We start from the raw sequence: 16,367 nt of genomic DNA on the forward strand, positions 1-16,367 counted from the left end.
ATTCTACTTCAAAATATTATAAGCCGGCCCAGTTGCACTGAAGTGCTGTTCTGCTCTTACAGCTGAATGGGACCCTGGGCATCTGCCCACAAAGCCCTGCCCTAATGGCACCACTGTGTGCTTCTGCAGTTGCAACAATGGATCCATCACTGTTTTCCAAGGGTAGTCCATTTGTTGGAACAGGGTTACCTGTTCGTTAGTGTGGCTCTTCATATTTAAATGACACTGACTTCTTACATTATTTTAGACCTGAATATTCAACATAATGGTGATAACTATTCAGAGGTCAAACTGTTCCTAAAAGCTGCCAGTATTAAAAGTGACCGTCCATACAAATTAGCAATTTGTCTACTGCTTATTAAGGATGGTATGCATGCAAGTCAGCAGAGGGTTCTCTATAATACAAAGCTTTGAAAACAACAGTTATCACTTTATTCATGTATGATACAGAAAATAAACGTACAGTCATTTTAATCTGATCAATGTCATTGGTATTGCATTCAAGCTTGCCGCTCTTATCCAAAACAATAAAATGTTTGCTGTTCGTAAAAAGACTTAGGGCACATTCACACAATGCATTTAAAGCATTATGATACCACTTTAACAAAACAAAAAAAAAAGAACCATCCATGGCTTCTCCTAAAGAATTATGGGAGCTGTCAATAAACTACGTGCATTGCCAAGGCTAATACTAAAAAAAGCATTAGCAGCATTATATCTTACCTACAATAACATCAGTGAAATAAAACGGGGGGGGGGACAGGAGGGGGAAGTTCCTACTGAATGCGTTGGAAAGCCTCAGCCTTTAAAACTCAACTGTTTTTAAAAAGAAGTGCAGCATGTTCTAATTCAATTTATTGTGCATGTCTACTCAGAAGCAAGTTCTGTAACCCAACTGGAACTTAGTCCCAGAAATGTGCTACATAGAATAATAGAACTGAAGAGTTGGAAGGCAGAAATCTCAACTAAAACATACATGACAACTGGCCACCCAACCTCAACATCTGTTGTTTTGTGTTGCTACTACTGTTGTTTGTGTTATGCTTTGTTTTAAAAATGCTATCTTACCTGCTGCCCAGCATCTACCTACCTACCTAAGAGCATCTCAGCAGAACTTCCTTCTGAGTAGACAAACATCCTGAGTTTGCATAACACCTCAGCTCCATTTTCCAAATTGCAGACTGGAGTTTTTTCCTCTCCTTGAGGCAGCACCTCCCCAGCAGGTGTGTATCTCTGTTTAGCATTCAGACAATGTGAAACTTCAAAGCTTGCTCACTACTTTGTGGCATTCCTTAATTAAAGCACCAGTTTTGCCTGCTGCTTTCATCTTTATCTGTGCATTTATGTCTCTCTCGCTGCATATATACCTATAGTGTGTGGATGCGTGTGCTATATAATGCACGCATTGCAAATATGTCTGATCGACTGAGGCGGGGTGGAACCAACCAACCCAGACACCAAATCACTTTGATCTGGTTTGGTGTTGGTTTTTAAAAAAGAAACCGTAATAAGCATATGTTTTCAGTGGTTTTAGTGCATTTTAAAGTATTCTGGAGTGTTGCTTGATGCTTTAAAACACCGTATGGGAGGGACTGTATGTGTGTCTGAACGTGTAGATCATCCTGGTCAGGACTGGAACCTTTGACTGAGACATACAAACACATCACCTTCCTTGAGGACGCCCGGACACCTCACAACCTTCTTTTCTCCTCACCAGTTAACGGTCCGGCATGTCACGCGGGGGCGGGGCCGAACGCGCGAGCGGCAGTAGGCCACGCGGTTGCCGCGGCGGCTGATTGGGCAGCTTGTGGCCGGCTGGCGATTGGGAAGCCGGCGTGTGACTTTTCCGCGGAGGCTCCGCCCCCTTATCTCCCCGCTGCCGGGGCGGGTTTATAAGGCGGGAGGCCAGCCGGCCGGCGGGTGGGCTTGAGCGAGTTTAGGCTGCTGAGGTGAGTTGGCGAAGGGCGGGGTCCGGCGGGCGGGAGGCAGCGGTTGCTCGTGCAGCGCGGGAACAGATGCCGCCCCCGCCTCCTCCGCGTGGGTGAGGCGGCGATGTGAGGGAGGGAAGGAAGGCAGTACATGGGACGGCGTATCCCGGGGGCTGGTGGCGTTTGTGGTCGGGAACGCTGCGGGGAAAGGAACGACCGACTACCTTCGCCGTTATCCCGCCTCCGTGAGCGGAGAAGATAACTCGACGTCGCTTATTACCCCCCCTCCTTTTATCCATAGTTGGATGTAGCCCATAATTACAGCCACCCTCCCTTCCCGACAGCGGACAGAATCCCCCGGTGTCTTTCCTCTCGTGGAACAAAACGCCGTACAAAACCCCTCCAGTGGTGCAGGTTGTGTGGCCGCCCTGCTTGCTCCCTTTTCCTGCCAGGCAAGCTGCGCCTTGTTCTCTGGACGCCCTTTCAGGGGAGGGAGCTTTGAGGCCTCGGCCCTGCACGCACTTGCCTGCCTGGGAATAAGCGCACGTGTGAATGTGGTATTAGCTGCCCTAGTGAGCGGGCGGGCGGGGGGCGGCGGTGCTGCGCTGTGAGGCTGCAACATGGTGCGCCTTTCACTGGGAGGAGGAGCACCGCTGAAAGTAGCGAGACGGGCTTGGAACAGAACGGCGACGTGCCGCCAAATTGTTTCATTCGCTGCTCTGTGTGATGCCCTCGAACCTTCTGACGAAGGACGACTTAAGCAGAGTGCCTCGACATGGCTGGGGTTTTTTTTTACCTTGGACGCTCAGCTGCCCTTGGATTTTCAGTAAGGAATGAGGAAATGTCTTGCTCACCTGCTTCCCAACTGCTAATTTGTTGGTAATGGGTAACCTAGCATCTTTCTCAAATTGTGTTTGATGCTGGTGTGAACTCTATACACACACACACACACACACACACACACAGCAACTGACCCACAGGGCTTCCTCTCTGGAAGTAATTTTTTTCTGCTGGTACATAGGTGAATTAACCAATTAGAGATACATAATGAAAGTCTTGTGTTCTTCCTGAAAAGATGTTTAGGCACTCCTCTGCTAGCTTCGGTCTCCAGCATGAGGAATTGCTGATGCCTTATTTGTGACCCTGTTTCTAGTGCAGGTGGGGAGGGCTAAAGCCTCCAGTAGGTTGGTTTGTTTGTTTGCCTGTATAGGAAAGTGGCATATAGATTTGATGTTCTAGTTGGTACATGCATGCAAAGAGTTTAGGATAGTGATTAGTATTAGCTGGCATCTTACTGGAATGGGGAATAAGGGAAAGAAAGGAGAGACTCCCCTTCTTCAGGAATCTTATTGACCCAAATGCTGGTAGGTCTGCAGCTGTTTAAATCAGTCCCCGCCCCCATCTAGAATAGATTATGGATGAGGATGTTAAAGTGCTCTCAATTGTAAAGTTATCTGAACAGAGAAATACTGGTTTCTGGATGCCTCTCCTGTTCCGTAATGGTGCATGTTCCACAAAAGGCACATTCGATGCTCACTGTGTAGATGACAAACCTAATAGTAACTGGATGCTGAAGTTGCAGCTGTGAGGGAAAAACTAAACAGTACCAGTTTCTTTGCAGCCCTAGCTGTTTCAATGGTGCAGCTTTCACAGTCCCCGCTTTGCCACACTTCGCCTTCATGCCCCTCTGAGGAAACGGAGGAGAAGAGCATGAAACCCGCCAAGCAGCAGGTGACTCAGGGCCCACATGGGGACAATCAGCCTCCCTTGAGCCCCCTGCAGGCAGCTTTGAGTTCTGCTGCAACGGCTTCCCAGGCGTATGAGACTTACATTGATAATGGACTTATCTGCATGAAACACAAGATCAGGAACATTGAGAAAAAGAAGGTATGTATCTCTCCTAGATTAGAGAAATGGTACCAAAGGAAACTGCCCAAACTACTGTGTTTGTTCATTCACTCTTTCTTGCCGTTGTCTATTGGATTGAAAGCTCTTTGAGGTGAAAGGCCTGTATTTATTGCTTATGAAAGTGTGAAATGCTGTGTAACTATAAACTGATTTCACTTAAGATACTTGCCAGCCTTCAAAATTAGATTAATAAAACATAGTGGCTAGAGTTTATGACTAGAGAGAAATAAGAACTTTATGCTTTGGCCTGTAATTTGCATGAGCCGTCAGTATTGAGTTGGTTCAGGTGTCATGAAAAACTATTGTTACTGTGATGAGAACAAGCTTTAGGTTCATGTGTTCCCTGTGTGGCTACAATGGCAAAATCCCACATCTTTTACTTCCATTTTTCAATTACAATTTTGCCAGTATGGTATTCTGGCTTCCAAACTGGCCCACTAAGTCCTAAAGGGTGGGTGCTGCTGTGTGTGTAGTGTAGAGTGCATGCCAATATTAAACTGTCTACTGAATTTTGATGCAGTCTGTCAGTGCTGTCAGTATATAAAGATAGTTACAAGTAGGTAGCCGTGTTTGTCTGCCGTAGTCGAAACAAAATAAAAAAAAAATCCTTCCAGTAGCACCTTGGAGACCAACTAAGTTTGTTATTGGTATGAGCTTTCATGTGCATGCACACTTCTTCAGAGTGTACATGCACACGAAAGCTCATACCAATAACAAACTTAGCTGGTCTCTAAGGTGCTACTGGAAGTATATAAAGAAACCTACATGACTAGAAGTAGTTTCATGCTTAATTAGCCAGTCTTAATTCAGCAGGAAGGTGGCTTTGCCATCCAGCTGCAGTAGTTACCAGAGTTTGAATGTCATAGAAAGGCTGTTATGAACCTAACATTCACCTTATGCAACTGTAACTAGATATATTGCCAGTGGTAATATCTTAACAGTGGTTCCAGTATTATGAAATTCTTGTATTGCCATCATCTTTATAGAACTTGATGCTGAGCTGCAGCAACCTTTGCCATTCATATGAATATATTGTGTACCTCTTGCTTAAACTAACTGCCAAAATCTAATGTTAAATGTCTGCCAAAGAGGTCTAATTTATTGTTGTTTTGATGTGCATGTTATTGTATTTAAGGCTATAAATGCATGGTAGCATGTGTAGGCATCCATGTTATTCAAGTCTGGTCTATGTTTAAAGTCTTAAGAAGTTGGTTATACATGGTCTAATCCTGCACTTCTCAATACATGTTTTCAGCTCAAACTAGAAGACTACAGAGATCGTCTGAAAAAGGGGGAACCCCTCAATCAGGATCAGTTGGTAAGCTTTCTGTTCTTCTGATTGCTGCAAACATTTGCAGCAATGAATTCAGCAGCTCATGTCAGACTTCTGAGATGCTCCTTCATGCCTAGGCAAAATACACTGGCCTAAATCTTAACAATTTGACCAAACTGCGGGAGGCAGTGGAAGAAAGGAGTGCCTGGCGTGCTCAGGTGCATGGGGTCATGAAGAGTCGGACATGACTAAACGAATAGACAACAACAAATCTTAACAAAGAGTTATTGCTCATTGATTTCAGTGGTGCCAGTCAAACTGAGGTCTTGTGTTGTGTTTAGGCCCTATTGAAGCTATGGGAATAGAGCTACCTACCTTCAAGCAGTCCTCTGGGCCAAACATGGCTGGGAAAGTATGTAGAAAATAGATAGGAAAGCAAACTACTAAAATCTTAAAATAGTTCTCAGCTAAGGTCTGTAAGCTGCTCCAGAATGATCAAACATAATTAACTTTTTGCTGAGAATAGCATATCTATCTTCATCCTGACTCATGCTGTTGGCTCCTTTTGACTCAGGCTCTTGGCTCTTTTTACAGTGTTTGGATAGAAAATGTATTTTAAGTTCCAGTAATAGTAACTGTGATGCTGCATTATCCCATTCTTATACAGGATTGGTTATGAATTGAGGTAGCAGGAAAGCCATGAACTTTGAATTTTACATGTTTGAGTATTGTGTGTGAGCATTAACAAAAATATTATAATACTGCACAGAGAAACAATAACTTTTATTCTTTTATGGAGGATGGCTTGGGCTTTACACACAAAATCTCTTCAATAGTTCTCTTTGCCGGCCCCTCCTCTCCCCCCACTGCCATTTCCAGATTATTCTGATACAGCAAGATACAGTTTATTGGTTCACAGCTAGTAGACTTTTTGGATTAGAATTCTAAGGTATATGAGCAAATGTTGTTAAATGTCATCATCTTCATGACACCATAGTGGATGAATTGGTTGGGAAATTGATGCTACGAAGGGGCTATTGGTACACCAAGAGTTCAAATTGGTTCCATCATTTTGATGGAGATAGAAGATAGTGCTGCTTATGGCATGTGATATCTGATATTACTGCTTTGGTAGGGGAAGTGCTGTCTAATTGCCATTTACCAAATTGTATAGATGCAGTTTGGGCCACAGCTTGTTAGAGATCAAATAACTGCCGGATCTGTGGTCAAGGTAAGCACTGAGCATCTTGAGTTGGAGATGTGGCCTTTGTTAACCCATTTTCCATGGTGTAACCCTGAATGATGAATAACTGCTGAAGGGAAGTATAGCTACTTAAACACTCCAGCCATAATTGTTGAGCAAGAAATTTGCGAACTTTATGATGGTGATTTCCTCCTGGCTTAGTGAGCCGAGTCCTTCACATGTAAGCATGATAATTGTTAGCATAGCACTACTCAGTTTGCTCAAGATCAGAGATGGGGAACCTCATCCCTGACTATTAGCCATGCTAGCTGGGGTTGATGGGAGTTGCTGCAACATCATCTGGAAGAGCAACTAGTCCTTTATATAAGAAGAGATAGAAGAGTATGTAAGAAGAGAGGCATAACTATTTTTAATGTTGTATTTTACATTGTTGTGACCTGCCTTGGGGCCTCATGGTGTGAGACGGGTTAATAATAATAATAATAATAATAATAATAATAATAATAATAATATAGCATTCTGTAAATTATAGCTGCTTTTGTAAGTAGTAAAATAATATAATAATGACAGATCTATAGCAGCCTTCATTGTATGTATCTTCTAAAAAATCCATCATTGGTTTTAACTGTATAACCAGTACATGGCAGAAAACTTCATAATTAAAATTCTTTTTAAGTCACCTTATAATTTAGTCATAGTGGCTGTTGCTCACACTGCTCCTCAGGTTTAGCACCTTATGACTATCAGAAGTTGAGATGTTACTGGAAGCTTTGTGTACATTAAAGGACAGTCTTCTTAAAACATTGGTGCTTCATAATTCTAGGCACTTTATACATGATGAATAATAATAATGTGTGGCTGATTACAGGAAGCTGTTGAAAAATATGATGAAGTGATCCATAACTTGGAGTTTGCTAAAGACCTTCAGAAGACATTTTCTGGGCTTAGTCAAGATGTAAGTAGATTGAATTATTGACTAGAAATGGGTTGGTGTGGCTTAGGATCCACTTTGTGAGGGGAGGCAGGCTTTGTTCAGGTTCTCTTTATCCTTCCCCCATCCCCACTTGTCTGAGAATCTGGAGTTGGGTCTCTACTCTTGTATGTCCGGTGCCTTCTTGCATATCAGCGCCAAAAATGTTGATATGGAGTACTCCTCTTCCATCCCACCCCTGTCATTCCATCCTACCCTGATATGAAACACTACCCAGAAACTTAAGCTTTGAACATTTGTTGTATGATAAGTGGAATGATTGTAGAAGTTGAAAGGTGTTGTTAGAGACTTGAGGAAAAATCTTTAGCACCTTCATTAAGAAGATGACTTAGGTAAGACTTTGGATTGACTTCTCTGAGCTACAGTCCAGCTGCTGGTCGGATCTGTCAGGAACTTGTGTAATTATGCCTGTTTTGTTTTTATATTAATACAGCTTCTAAAAGCACAGAGGAAAGCACAGAGAAGGGAGAGTATAATGAAGCTTGAAGCAGAGAAGAAGAAACTCCGCACAGTACTGCAGGTCCAGTATGTGTTGCAGAGTTTCACTCAAGAGCACGTGCAGAAAGACTTCAGATGTGGCTTGAATGGCGCAATATTTTTGTCTTCTAAAGAACTAGACTACCTCATTAATTTTGCAAAATTGACCTGCTCAGGAAGAAATGAAGGCGTGAGGTAAGTAAATGTGTCCTTACTTAAATTGCAAAGCGAATCTGTGCTAGCATTTGGACATTTAGCTTTATTAGAAGTGTAGTTTTGAAACCTTATGGGTTTTCCGCATAGGAGGCCCTTTCAGGATAGCTCTTTGGATGAGCTGCCTCCAGCCTCCTTGCTGCTGGTGCTTTCTTTCCTCCTTGCCACAGTTATTTTCTCACTGCAGAGAGAGCGAGGTTAGCAGGTTTTTGCCTGCAAAGTGAGGGGGCACCCACTGTTAAGGGAGCAATTGTTTGTCGCTTAAGATAGTGGTGCGAATTGGATCTATCAGTGACAGGCAGTTCCTTCTTTTTTTCCTGCTGTTGCTTCATTGTTCCTTTACGTATGATGGAGCAAGAATGGCAGGAGCCAGTCAACTCCTGGTAGTGGATCCCTTCTAAGTCACAGCATGTCAACAATTGCCCAGCCATCCTGGTGCTCAGTGCTTGGCATAGTTTGTTTTACAGAACTTTGTGTTTAGAAATATATATATTATTTCTTTGGGCAGCCTTTTTAAACCTGGAGTGGTTGTAGTCTACCAGGTGGTGGTAGTCTACAGTTCTCATCAGCCCCAGTCAACATGATTGATGATGAGAGTTGTAGTCTAGCAAGGGCACCAGGTTGGGGAAAGCTGCCTTAGGGTTACAAGGCTGATAGAGCTGGCTTTGTGGCTTTCACCTGTTTGTTTATCCCCAAAAAAGACTGGGGTAAACATAAAACTCTTCAAGCAAATACTATTCAGGGGACAACTTACAGAATTGTCTGAACAACTAATGGAGCACCGTAATATGTATTCTGAGGACTGAACTGAGATGTTGTGGCTTAGTTCTCTGAACGAGGAGACTTCATATGCAACACTAAATGAAATCATATTGCATATGCAACACAGACTACTGGCTAATCTTGGGGATACCAGTGGTATCAACTTCTAATTTGCACATTTGGGTTTTTAATTGAAAAGCCATGCTGGGCAAATCCAGGCTGATGTGCTTATTGTTCCCAGAAACCTTAGTGTTGCTGTCATCAAGAGAGACCCTATTGGCATCTCCTAAGACCTCCTGCTGCTCAAATTGTTGTTCTAAAATTTGAGTGTTTTGGTTTAGTTGGAGAATTGCCTGTTTTCCACTCCACCCCCCCCCCCCCACATTTTATTTCTTTTGAGAATTGTGTATGTGATCTGGCACTGACACTTATTTTCCCCCTCTGGCATGAAGTGTTGAAGACCAAATGGAGCAATCATCACGCTACTTCTGGGATCTGCTAGAAGGCAGTGAAAAAACAGTAGCTGGGACAACTTGTGAGTACCCTTTAGATATTTTTGCATCTAACGTCTACCGTCTCCAGGCAAAATACTTCATAGCAAGATTGGGATTAGAACATTTATTCCAGTTCAGAAACATACTTATATTGTTCCTTCCCTTGCTCGAAAGAATTATTTTCTAGGCCAGTAACTGTTGTTGCTTGGTTAGGTCAACATAAATGCAGATTGTTTATAACTGTTTAGAGATCCCCAGTATGGCCTGTAGTTCCCCACTGCACAGTTTGGGCAATATCCAATATGGCATGAACAAACATGACAGAACCTCCTCTTCCTTTCCTCTCCCTGCACCCACAATCTGCTCCAGAAGACTCCCAACTCTCCAGAACAGACCTTGAGTGTGTGCAAGGAATGCAAAGAGGAAGTACTGCTAGATGCATTGTGCTCAGTCTGTTATCATGGGTGGGAAGTCATTTTACTTAATAAGCAAGCCACAATATTATGTAGATGTACTGTACATGGGATTGCATTTATGTGTTAAGTGTTTAATAACAGGTGAGTTCCCACAGCTGTAGGAACCATGTTTTATCTTGGTATATAATTAAGGTAGACCAGCACATTTATGGGTGTGACTCCAGGAGATTTGCTAGATAGGGAAATTGGTCTTTTAACCAGTTGTGAGTTCAGCATCCCTGTGCTTAAGGCATATATTCTTCAGAGTATATCTCAGGATAACTTCCCAAGGCTGCATTATTTTTTTTTAATGTTTGAGGATATGACAGTCTTTTACCAATAAGCCAATTAGTTCTTGAAATCAAGGGTGTTCTGTGGATGTTCTCAGTGTTCACAACTGTAATTTTTTGGGGTCTTTTGGTTAACTTAAATGCCTGAATTACATTGCCCTTTCAAAATCCTCTTAAGTATTTACTTAAAAACATTTCCAAGAATATATTGTGCCAAGAAAAAACGTTTGATCTTTATTTGTTAAGATGAGATGGTGTCATATCCCAAAACTGAAAACTCATTTTGTGATCTTTTAATCTGCTTAACATTCAACTCTCTGTCCTCTAGATAAATACCTGAAGGATTTGATATCTAAACTGTTAAATTCTGGTTATTTTGAAAAAACTCCTGCTCCTTCCAACCTACCACTAAAAGAGGAATCAAAAGAACTGTCTACAAGACCTGAGTTGTGTGAAGAAATGCAAAGACCTGAAAGAACAAGACAACCCTCAGATTCAGAGCATGTCAGTGAATCAGGTAATATATTTGTAGAAATCTTAAATTCTTAACTGCTGATACAGTACAGATGTATGTCTTAAATTTACATGTCAATTTATATAGCTTAAATTTTTAGCTAAATAAGTTATGTATATTCTGCTCTTCACCTTCTTTAGGCTTTATTGGTGGTTAAAATCAATTGTACCACAATAATAAAACAACCCTAGCTGTTTGGGATTAATTTTAAACTTTCCTACTAAATGTATTTAGTAAGAAATACAGAAGAAGTTGTGTGACTTCGTACTATAATACTGGACATTAGCAAATTCTCAGAGGTGGTTGCTAGACTAGCCTGAATTGTAAGTCATTTTGTTTGGTCTCCCCCCCCCCCCCCGCCCACCCGGCAAAAATGAATGTGCTATGGATGCTTAGAGAAGCAAACTGTTTTCTATCATTTGGCTTTGTGAGAACTTGAATCTAAATTATGCAATCCTTCTTCCTAGCACCTCAAATGGAGCCCATTCAGTCTGAGATACAGCCTCAAGAGGTAAGTTATTAAATGATATGCTACAGTAGAAGAAATTAGTGTTAAACTGCAGAATAGCTTGCTATATCAGTGCAGTGATGCTAGAACTAAAAACTGGAGATAATACAGGAATTTCTCAGAAAGCTCCACTTGAAGAAATTTGTAGCAAGGCAATTGCCAAATGGGAGTCCATAAATCCTTTGACTTTGAGACAGGGTGCAGTGAGGTAGAATTAACAATCAGCTGCCTGTTTAGCTTTGAGGGTTTATGGGCATAGTCTCTAGCACAATGTGGATTTTCTGTGCTATCACTGTGGTTTTTTGAACCAAGCCAACTACCTTGCTGTGGTCTTAAACCAGGCATATTTCTCTCTTTCAAGAATCCTGGATATAAACTAGCCAGGAAGCTGCAGCAGATGTTCTCAATAAGAGAACCATATAATGAGTATTCAGGATGGCACAGTAGCATTTTGTAAATCTGAAAGCAAGTGTTTTGTCTTTATGTCTGAAGATCTCGACATTTATTTATTAAATTTATATACTGCCCTTCATCATAAGATCTTAGGACGGTTCACTATCACACAGCTTTACAAACATTTTTGGAAAATGTACAATTCAGTCCAGTTGGATGACTCTTGTACAGCAACTTTCTGGAATGATTTCACATGAGCCTTAATTGTGCTAGCAATAAGATGAGTACTGGTAAAATGCTACGTTTCTTTGGTTTGTATAGTTTCTTAATAGGCACTATTTGCCTGAAGCTGACTCCCCTATTAAGAAGCCTGAGGAATCCAAACCTTGGGAAGTGGAACATGTTAAAACAAATGAACCTCCAAAGTCCTGGGAAATGCTTGTTGACATGGAAGAGCAGGAGCAGAAGCAGAAACAAGATTATGTTAAAACTCTGGAATCTGTAAGGCAGCAGGGAAAGAAACTGGAACTTTCAAAGCCTTGGGAAGCTCATCTTAAGGAAGGTGGTGATGATGATCACAAGGAGGAAGTTCTGAAGCCATGGGGAACTCAGGTTAGAGAACAGCGGGCCTCCCCTAAACACTGGATGAGCAAAGCTAAGGAAGAGCAGGAACAAAAGCCACAATGTCCAAAAACATGGGTTGCTCAAATAAGGGTGGAAAAACCGGAACCTGCGAAGCTTTGGAGTGCATGTGTTGGAGAGGAGGAGCAAAAGAAACACGAACCTGCAAAGCAATGGGTAGCACACATCAAGCAAGAGAGGGAACAAAAAACCCAACCCCCAAAGGTTTGGGAAACATCTGAGGGACCACGGCAAGCACTTCAGAAGCCATTACAGAACCCTCCAAAGATATGGGGAGCTGAAAACCTTACCTCAAAGGAAGAATCTGGGCCAAAGAAGCCTGATTTGGGACCCAGTGAAGTGAGTTGGTATAAACAATAGTATTGCCTGTACAATATTTTTATACTAAAACTGCAGTTTAGGGTGGTGATGTATCTAAAAGTTCAAAGTTTGGGCTTTGTCAATGACCAGCTTATTTTTTGCCACAGTATAACTCTACATGAAACAGTGTTCTCAGCAAATATTTGGACATGGAAATAAACTAAACCTAAAGGGGTGTAAATAGTTTGCTGTTCAGTGAATTTTTGCCAAGTTCATATTTGGAATGGCAAGGGGGAGAGAACTTAGCATTGCTGATCACAAAGCTTGAAGATTCTAGATGTTCAAAAAGGGGGAGTAATATATAATAGAGGAATAGAGCAGGGGGGAATATAGACATAGACCTCCAAGTTTGGATCAGTTTTGGATTTCTATAATAAAAAAAATGAGGGAAGGATAATGAATCTGGAAGGCTTTTTTTAACCTACATGACAGGGTTGCTAGGATTAAAGGAGAAGGTGAGGGTAGCCAATGGGTCTCAACCCCTTGGTGAGTTAGGGACTTCCCTGCATGTGAAGACAGTCTCTGCAGATTGAACAAACAAGACTAATAGTGGGTCCAACAGTCAGTGGTTTCTGCTTGTGCTGGAGAGGGAAGTGAGTGGCAGATAGGGCTCATCAACCTTATCAATCAGCTGAGATTAGATCCTTCTGTATGACTGATCTCTACTTAAACAATCAATTTGTCAAAACATATTTCTAAATGCTTTTTAATATAGAAATGAGAGCTCAGACTGAAGTTTGATTCTGACATGAAACAAGTGGTTACAGTAAAATGCCATTAGGTAATGGGGCTTTCAAAAGTTAGCTAATCTGATACTTTGTGTATAACACTGAGTCTGTGGTGTATTTATGTAAAAGGTGTACATTGCTAAGTCATATTATAATAAATCTAATACATGGAATTCTTATTTTACATAGGATGAAAAGACAGATGGAGTGAATGAAGGAGGCATTGATGCTACGTCTGTTGGAGAACCTTGTAAACTACCTAGGAGCTTTGAAAACAGCCTTCAGGTTTGCTTTTTTGGTCATACTGATCATAGGAAATGCTTCAAAATGCTTAAACTTAGAATCCTGAGAACAGCTGGAATACTTCCTGTGTGAAGTATCCACTTTGAATCTTTCCAGGGAAAGGAGAATTTAAAGCCAAAGAAAAACTGTTCAAGTTGTTACATAGGGCTGAGTGGTAGAGCATCTGCTTTGCATGCAGGAGGCCACAGGTTCAATTCCTGGCACCTCCAGGTTGGACTGGGAAAAGACCCTTGTCTGAATTCCTGGTGAGCTGCTGCCAGTCAGTAGCAGACAGTACTGAGCTAGACAGACCAGTGGTCTGCCCTCTGTAAGGCAGCTTCCTAAGTTGAGTGTCTCAGGAATCAATTCATAACCTTAGTAGTAGTAGTAATAATAATAATAATAATAATAATAATAATTTTTTATTTATACCCCGCCCTCCCCAGCCAAGGCCGGGCTCAGAGCGGCTTACAAGCAATAATAAAAACAAGATGAATGATTACAACTTAAAAACAAAAATAAAAAACAACATTAAAATAATGGAATATTAAAATGTAGCCTCATCACAGGAGGAGAAGGAAAAGAAAAAAGAAAGAGGAGGAGGGAATCAAATTGGCTCCAAGCCAAAGGCCAGGCGGAACAACTCTGTCTTACAGGCCCTGCGGAAAGAAATCAGGTCCTGTAGTGCCCTGGTCTCATGAGGCAGAGCGTTCCACCAGGCCGGAGCCAGAGTTGAAAAGGCCCTGGCTCTGGTTGAAGCCAATCTAACTTCCTTAGGGCCTGGGACCACTAGGGTGTTGTTATTTATGGACCTTGAGGCTCTCCGTGGGGCATACCAGGAGAGGCGGTCCCGTAGGTACAAGGGTCCTAGGCCGTGAAGGGCTTTAAAGGTCAAAAGCAGCACCTTAAATCTGACCCTGTACTCCACCGGGAGCCAGTGTAGCTTGAAAAGCACTGGGTGAATATGCTCCCATGGCAGAGACCCCGTGAGGAGCCTCGCTGCAGCATTCTGTACCCGCTTGAGTTTCTGGGACAGCTTCAAGGGCAGCCCCGCGTAGAGCGAATTACAGTAGTCAAGCCTGGAGATGACCGTCGCATGGATCACTGTGGCCAGGTCGGGGTGGGAAAGGTAAGGGACCAACTGCTTGATGCGGCGAAGGTGGAAAAATGTCGCCTTGGCTGTTGCTGTAACTTGCGCCTCCATGGAAAGTGAGGCGTCAAGGATTACACCCAAACTCTTAATGGAAGGCAATGGCACTAATTGGGCCCCCGCAAGAGAAGGGAGTTGGTCCCTCATCCCCATGCCATCCTGACCTAGCCATAGGACCTCTGTGAAGGATTTAGTTTCAATCGGCTCCCACGAAACCATCCAGCTACAGCTTCCAAGCATCTGGTCAGTGTGTTTGGGGCCGAGTCGGTGTGACCATCCATCAGCAGATAGAGCTGAGTGTCATCAGCATATTGATGACAGCCCAGCCCAAAGCTCTGGATAATCTGGGCAAGGGGGCGCATAAAGATGTTAAAAAGCATCGGGGAGAGAATTGCGCCCTGCGGCACTCCACACACCAAGGAGTGGCACAACGACATTTCCCTCCCTAGTGCCACCCTCTGTCCCCGACCAGAGATAAAAGAGCACAACCAGTTACGGGCTATGCCCTGTATCCCCACGTCTGCGAGGCGGTGGTCCAGAAGATCATGATTGACCATGTCAAAGGCTGCTGACAAATCTAAAAGGATTAGCAGTCCTCAAGGCTTGTCGGAATCTATCAGGATCCATCAGTTTTTGCGGACGAGCCCAAATAGGTTCGCCACCCGAGCTGGGGAGGTGTGGGAAGTCAATCTTGGCTTTCAGAGCGTAGTGATCAGACCATGGCACTTCCACAGCGGGGAGCATGATCACATCTATGCCAGCCCCAAAGATCAGATCCAGCGTGTGGCTTACTTGATGAGTGGGGCCCAAAACAAACTGGGAGAGCCCTAGTGTTGCCATGGAAGTCACTAGGTCCAGAGCCTGTGAGGAGGGAGCGGCATCGGCATGGACGTTGTAGTAGTAGATCAATGTTTAAAAATCCGGAAGTTTTTAATTTTAATATCAGGAAGAGGTCTACTTCAGGAAAGGTATGAATGGACCTCCTGTTAAAATAGTAATTTGAAAAGGAGCTCATATTCTGAAAATGCCACTTTCAGGACTTGGTTCTAGGATCCTCCCTTTTGACTTGAAATTGTGTACCTGCAGCACAGACCCTACTTTGTTCACTGAGGGCTTTCTCCATTGTAACAATGTTTAGAATTTAAGCCTGAAGTAAAATGTAAGATGTACATTGGGAGAATATTATTGATTAGAGGGGTAACCACCATGGTGCTCTCCAGATGTTGTAGACTACAGCTTGCATTGCTCTTGACCTCTGGCCCTGTTGGCTGATGGGAGTTGGATTCCAACATCTAGAGGGTACCATGTTGGCTACTCGTGTTTTGCAAGTTGACTTCAGCAACAACAAAGCCTTTAATCCAGGGGTCAGCAAACTTTTTCAGCAGGGGGATGTTGGTTTCTGTTTCCCTCACTGAGCAGCAGCTGCAAGTCATGGGACTATGTTTTCATTCCACAGTTCAGTTACTGTTGGGTTCCCACGGGAAAGGGAGACTGGATGTGACGGTCACTGGTTTCCTGTTTCTTTGTTGGCAGTTGCTCTCTGCTCTCACAGAGGCAAGATGTGTATTTGTATGCTCTCAGCATAGTTTAGAAATAAAGCTTAGCAATGTAGCACCATACCTGCTTCATCCTTTCGTTTACGGACTATGGGATTATGCTCTGCTGGGCTCAAGGCAAGATGAGCCGTATCAGCTCGAGGGCCGGAGCTGAATAAACTAACACGGTCCACTGTCCCTCAGACCTTGTGGGGGGCTGGACTATATTTTGGGGGGGAAATGAATGAATTCCTATGCCC

The 16,367-nt window shown here is 43.0% G+C and overlaps 1 protein-coding gene across 18 annotated transcripts in view; it reads left to right on the forward strand.

Annotated features, from left to right (window-relative positions):
* The first annotated feature begins 1,788 nt into the window (after positions 1 to 1,788).
* CAPRIN2 (caprin family member 2) overlaps positions 1,789 to 16,367 on the forward strand; it is a 29,694-nt gene continuing 15,115 nt past the window's right edge. For 5 of the 18 annotated variants that reach the window (XM_083572226.1, XM_083572220.1, XM_083572213.1 and 2 more), the window contains exons 1-10: positions 1,789 to 1,949; positions 3,550 to 3,815; positions 5,092 to 5,154; positions 7,182 to 7,268; positions 7,738 to 7,976; positions 9,209 to 9,291; positions 10,324 to 10,512; positions 10,977 to 11,020; positions 11,732 to 12,391; positions 13,330 to 13,425. In XM_083572226.1, coding sequence (XP_083428352.1) covers positions 3,564 to 3,815; positions 5,092 to 5,154; positions 7,182 to 7,268; positions 7,738 to 7,976; positions 9,209 to 9,291; positions 10,324 to 10,512; positions 10,977 to 11,020; positions 11,732 to 12,391; positions 13,330 to 13,425 — 1,713 coding nt within the window. In that variant the 5' untranslated portion in view covers positions 1,789 to 1,949; positions 3,550 to 3,563. Of the gene's footprint in view, positions 1,950 to 2,791; positions 2,815 to 3,549; positions 3,816 to 5,091; positions 5,155 to 6,283; positions 6,341 to 7,181; positions 7,269 to 7,737; positions 7,977 to 9,208; positions 9,292 to 10,323; positions 10,513 to 10,976; positions 11,021 to 11,731; positions 12,392 to 13,329; positions 13,426 to 16,367 lie in introns of those variants that run through there. The other 13 variants (XM_083572215.1, XM_083572223.1, XM_083572216.1 and 10 more) reach the window with 7 other exon arrangements.

This window comes from Podarcis filfolensis, assembly GCF_964270895.1.
Source record: "Podarcis filfolensis genome assembly, chromosome: 10".
Classification (NCBI taxonomy): Eukaryota; Metazoa; Chordata; class Lepidosauria; order Squamata; family Lacertidae; genus Podarcis; species Podarcis filfolensis.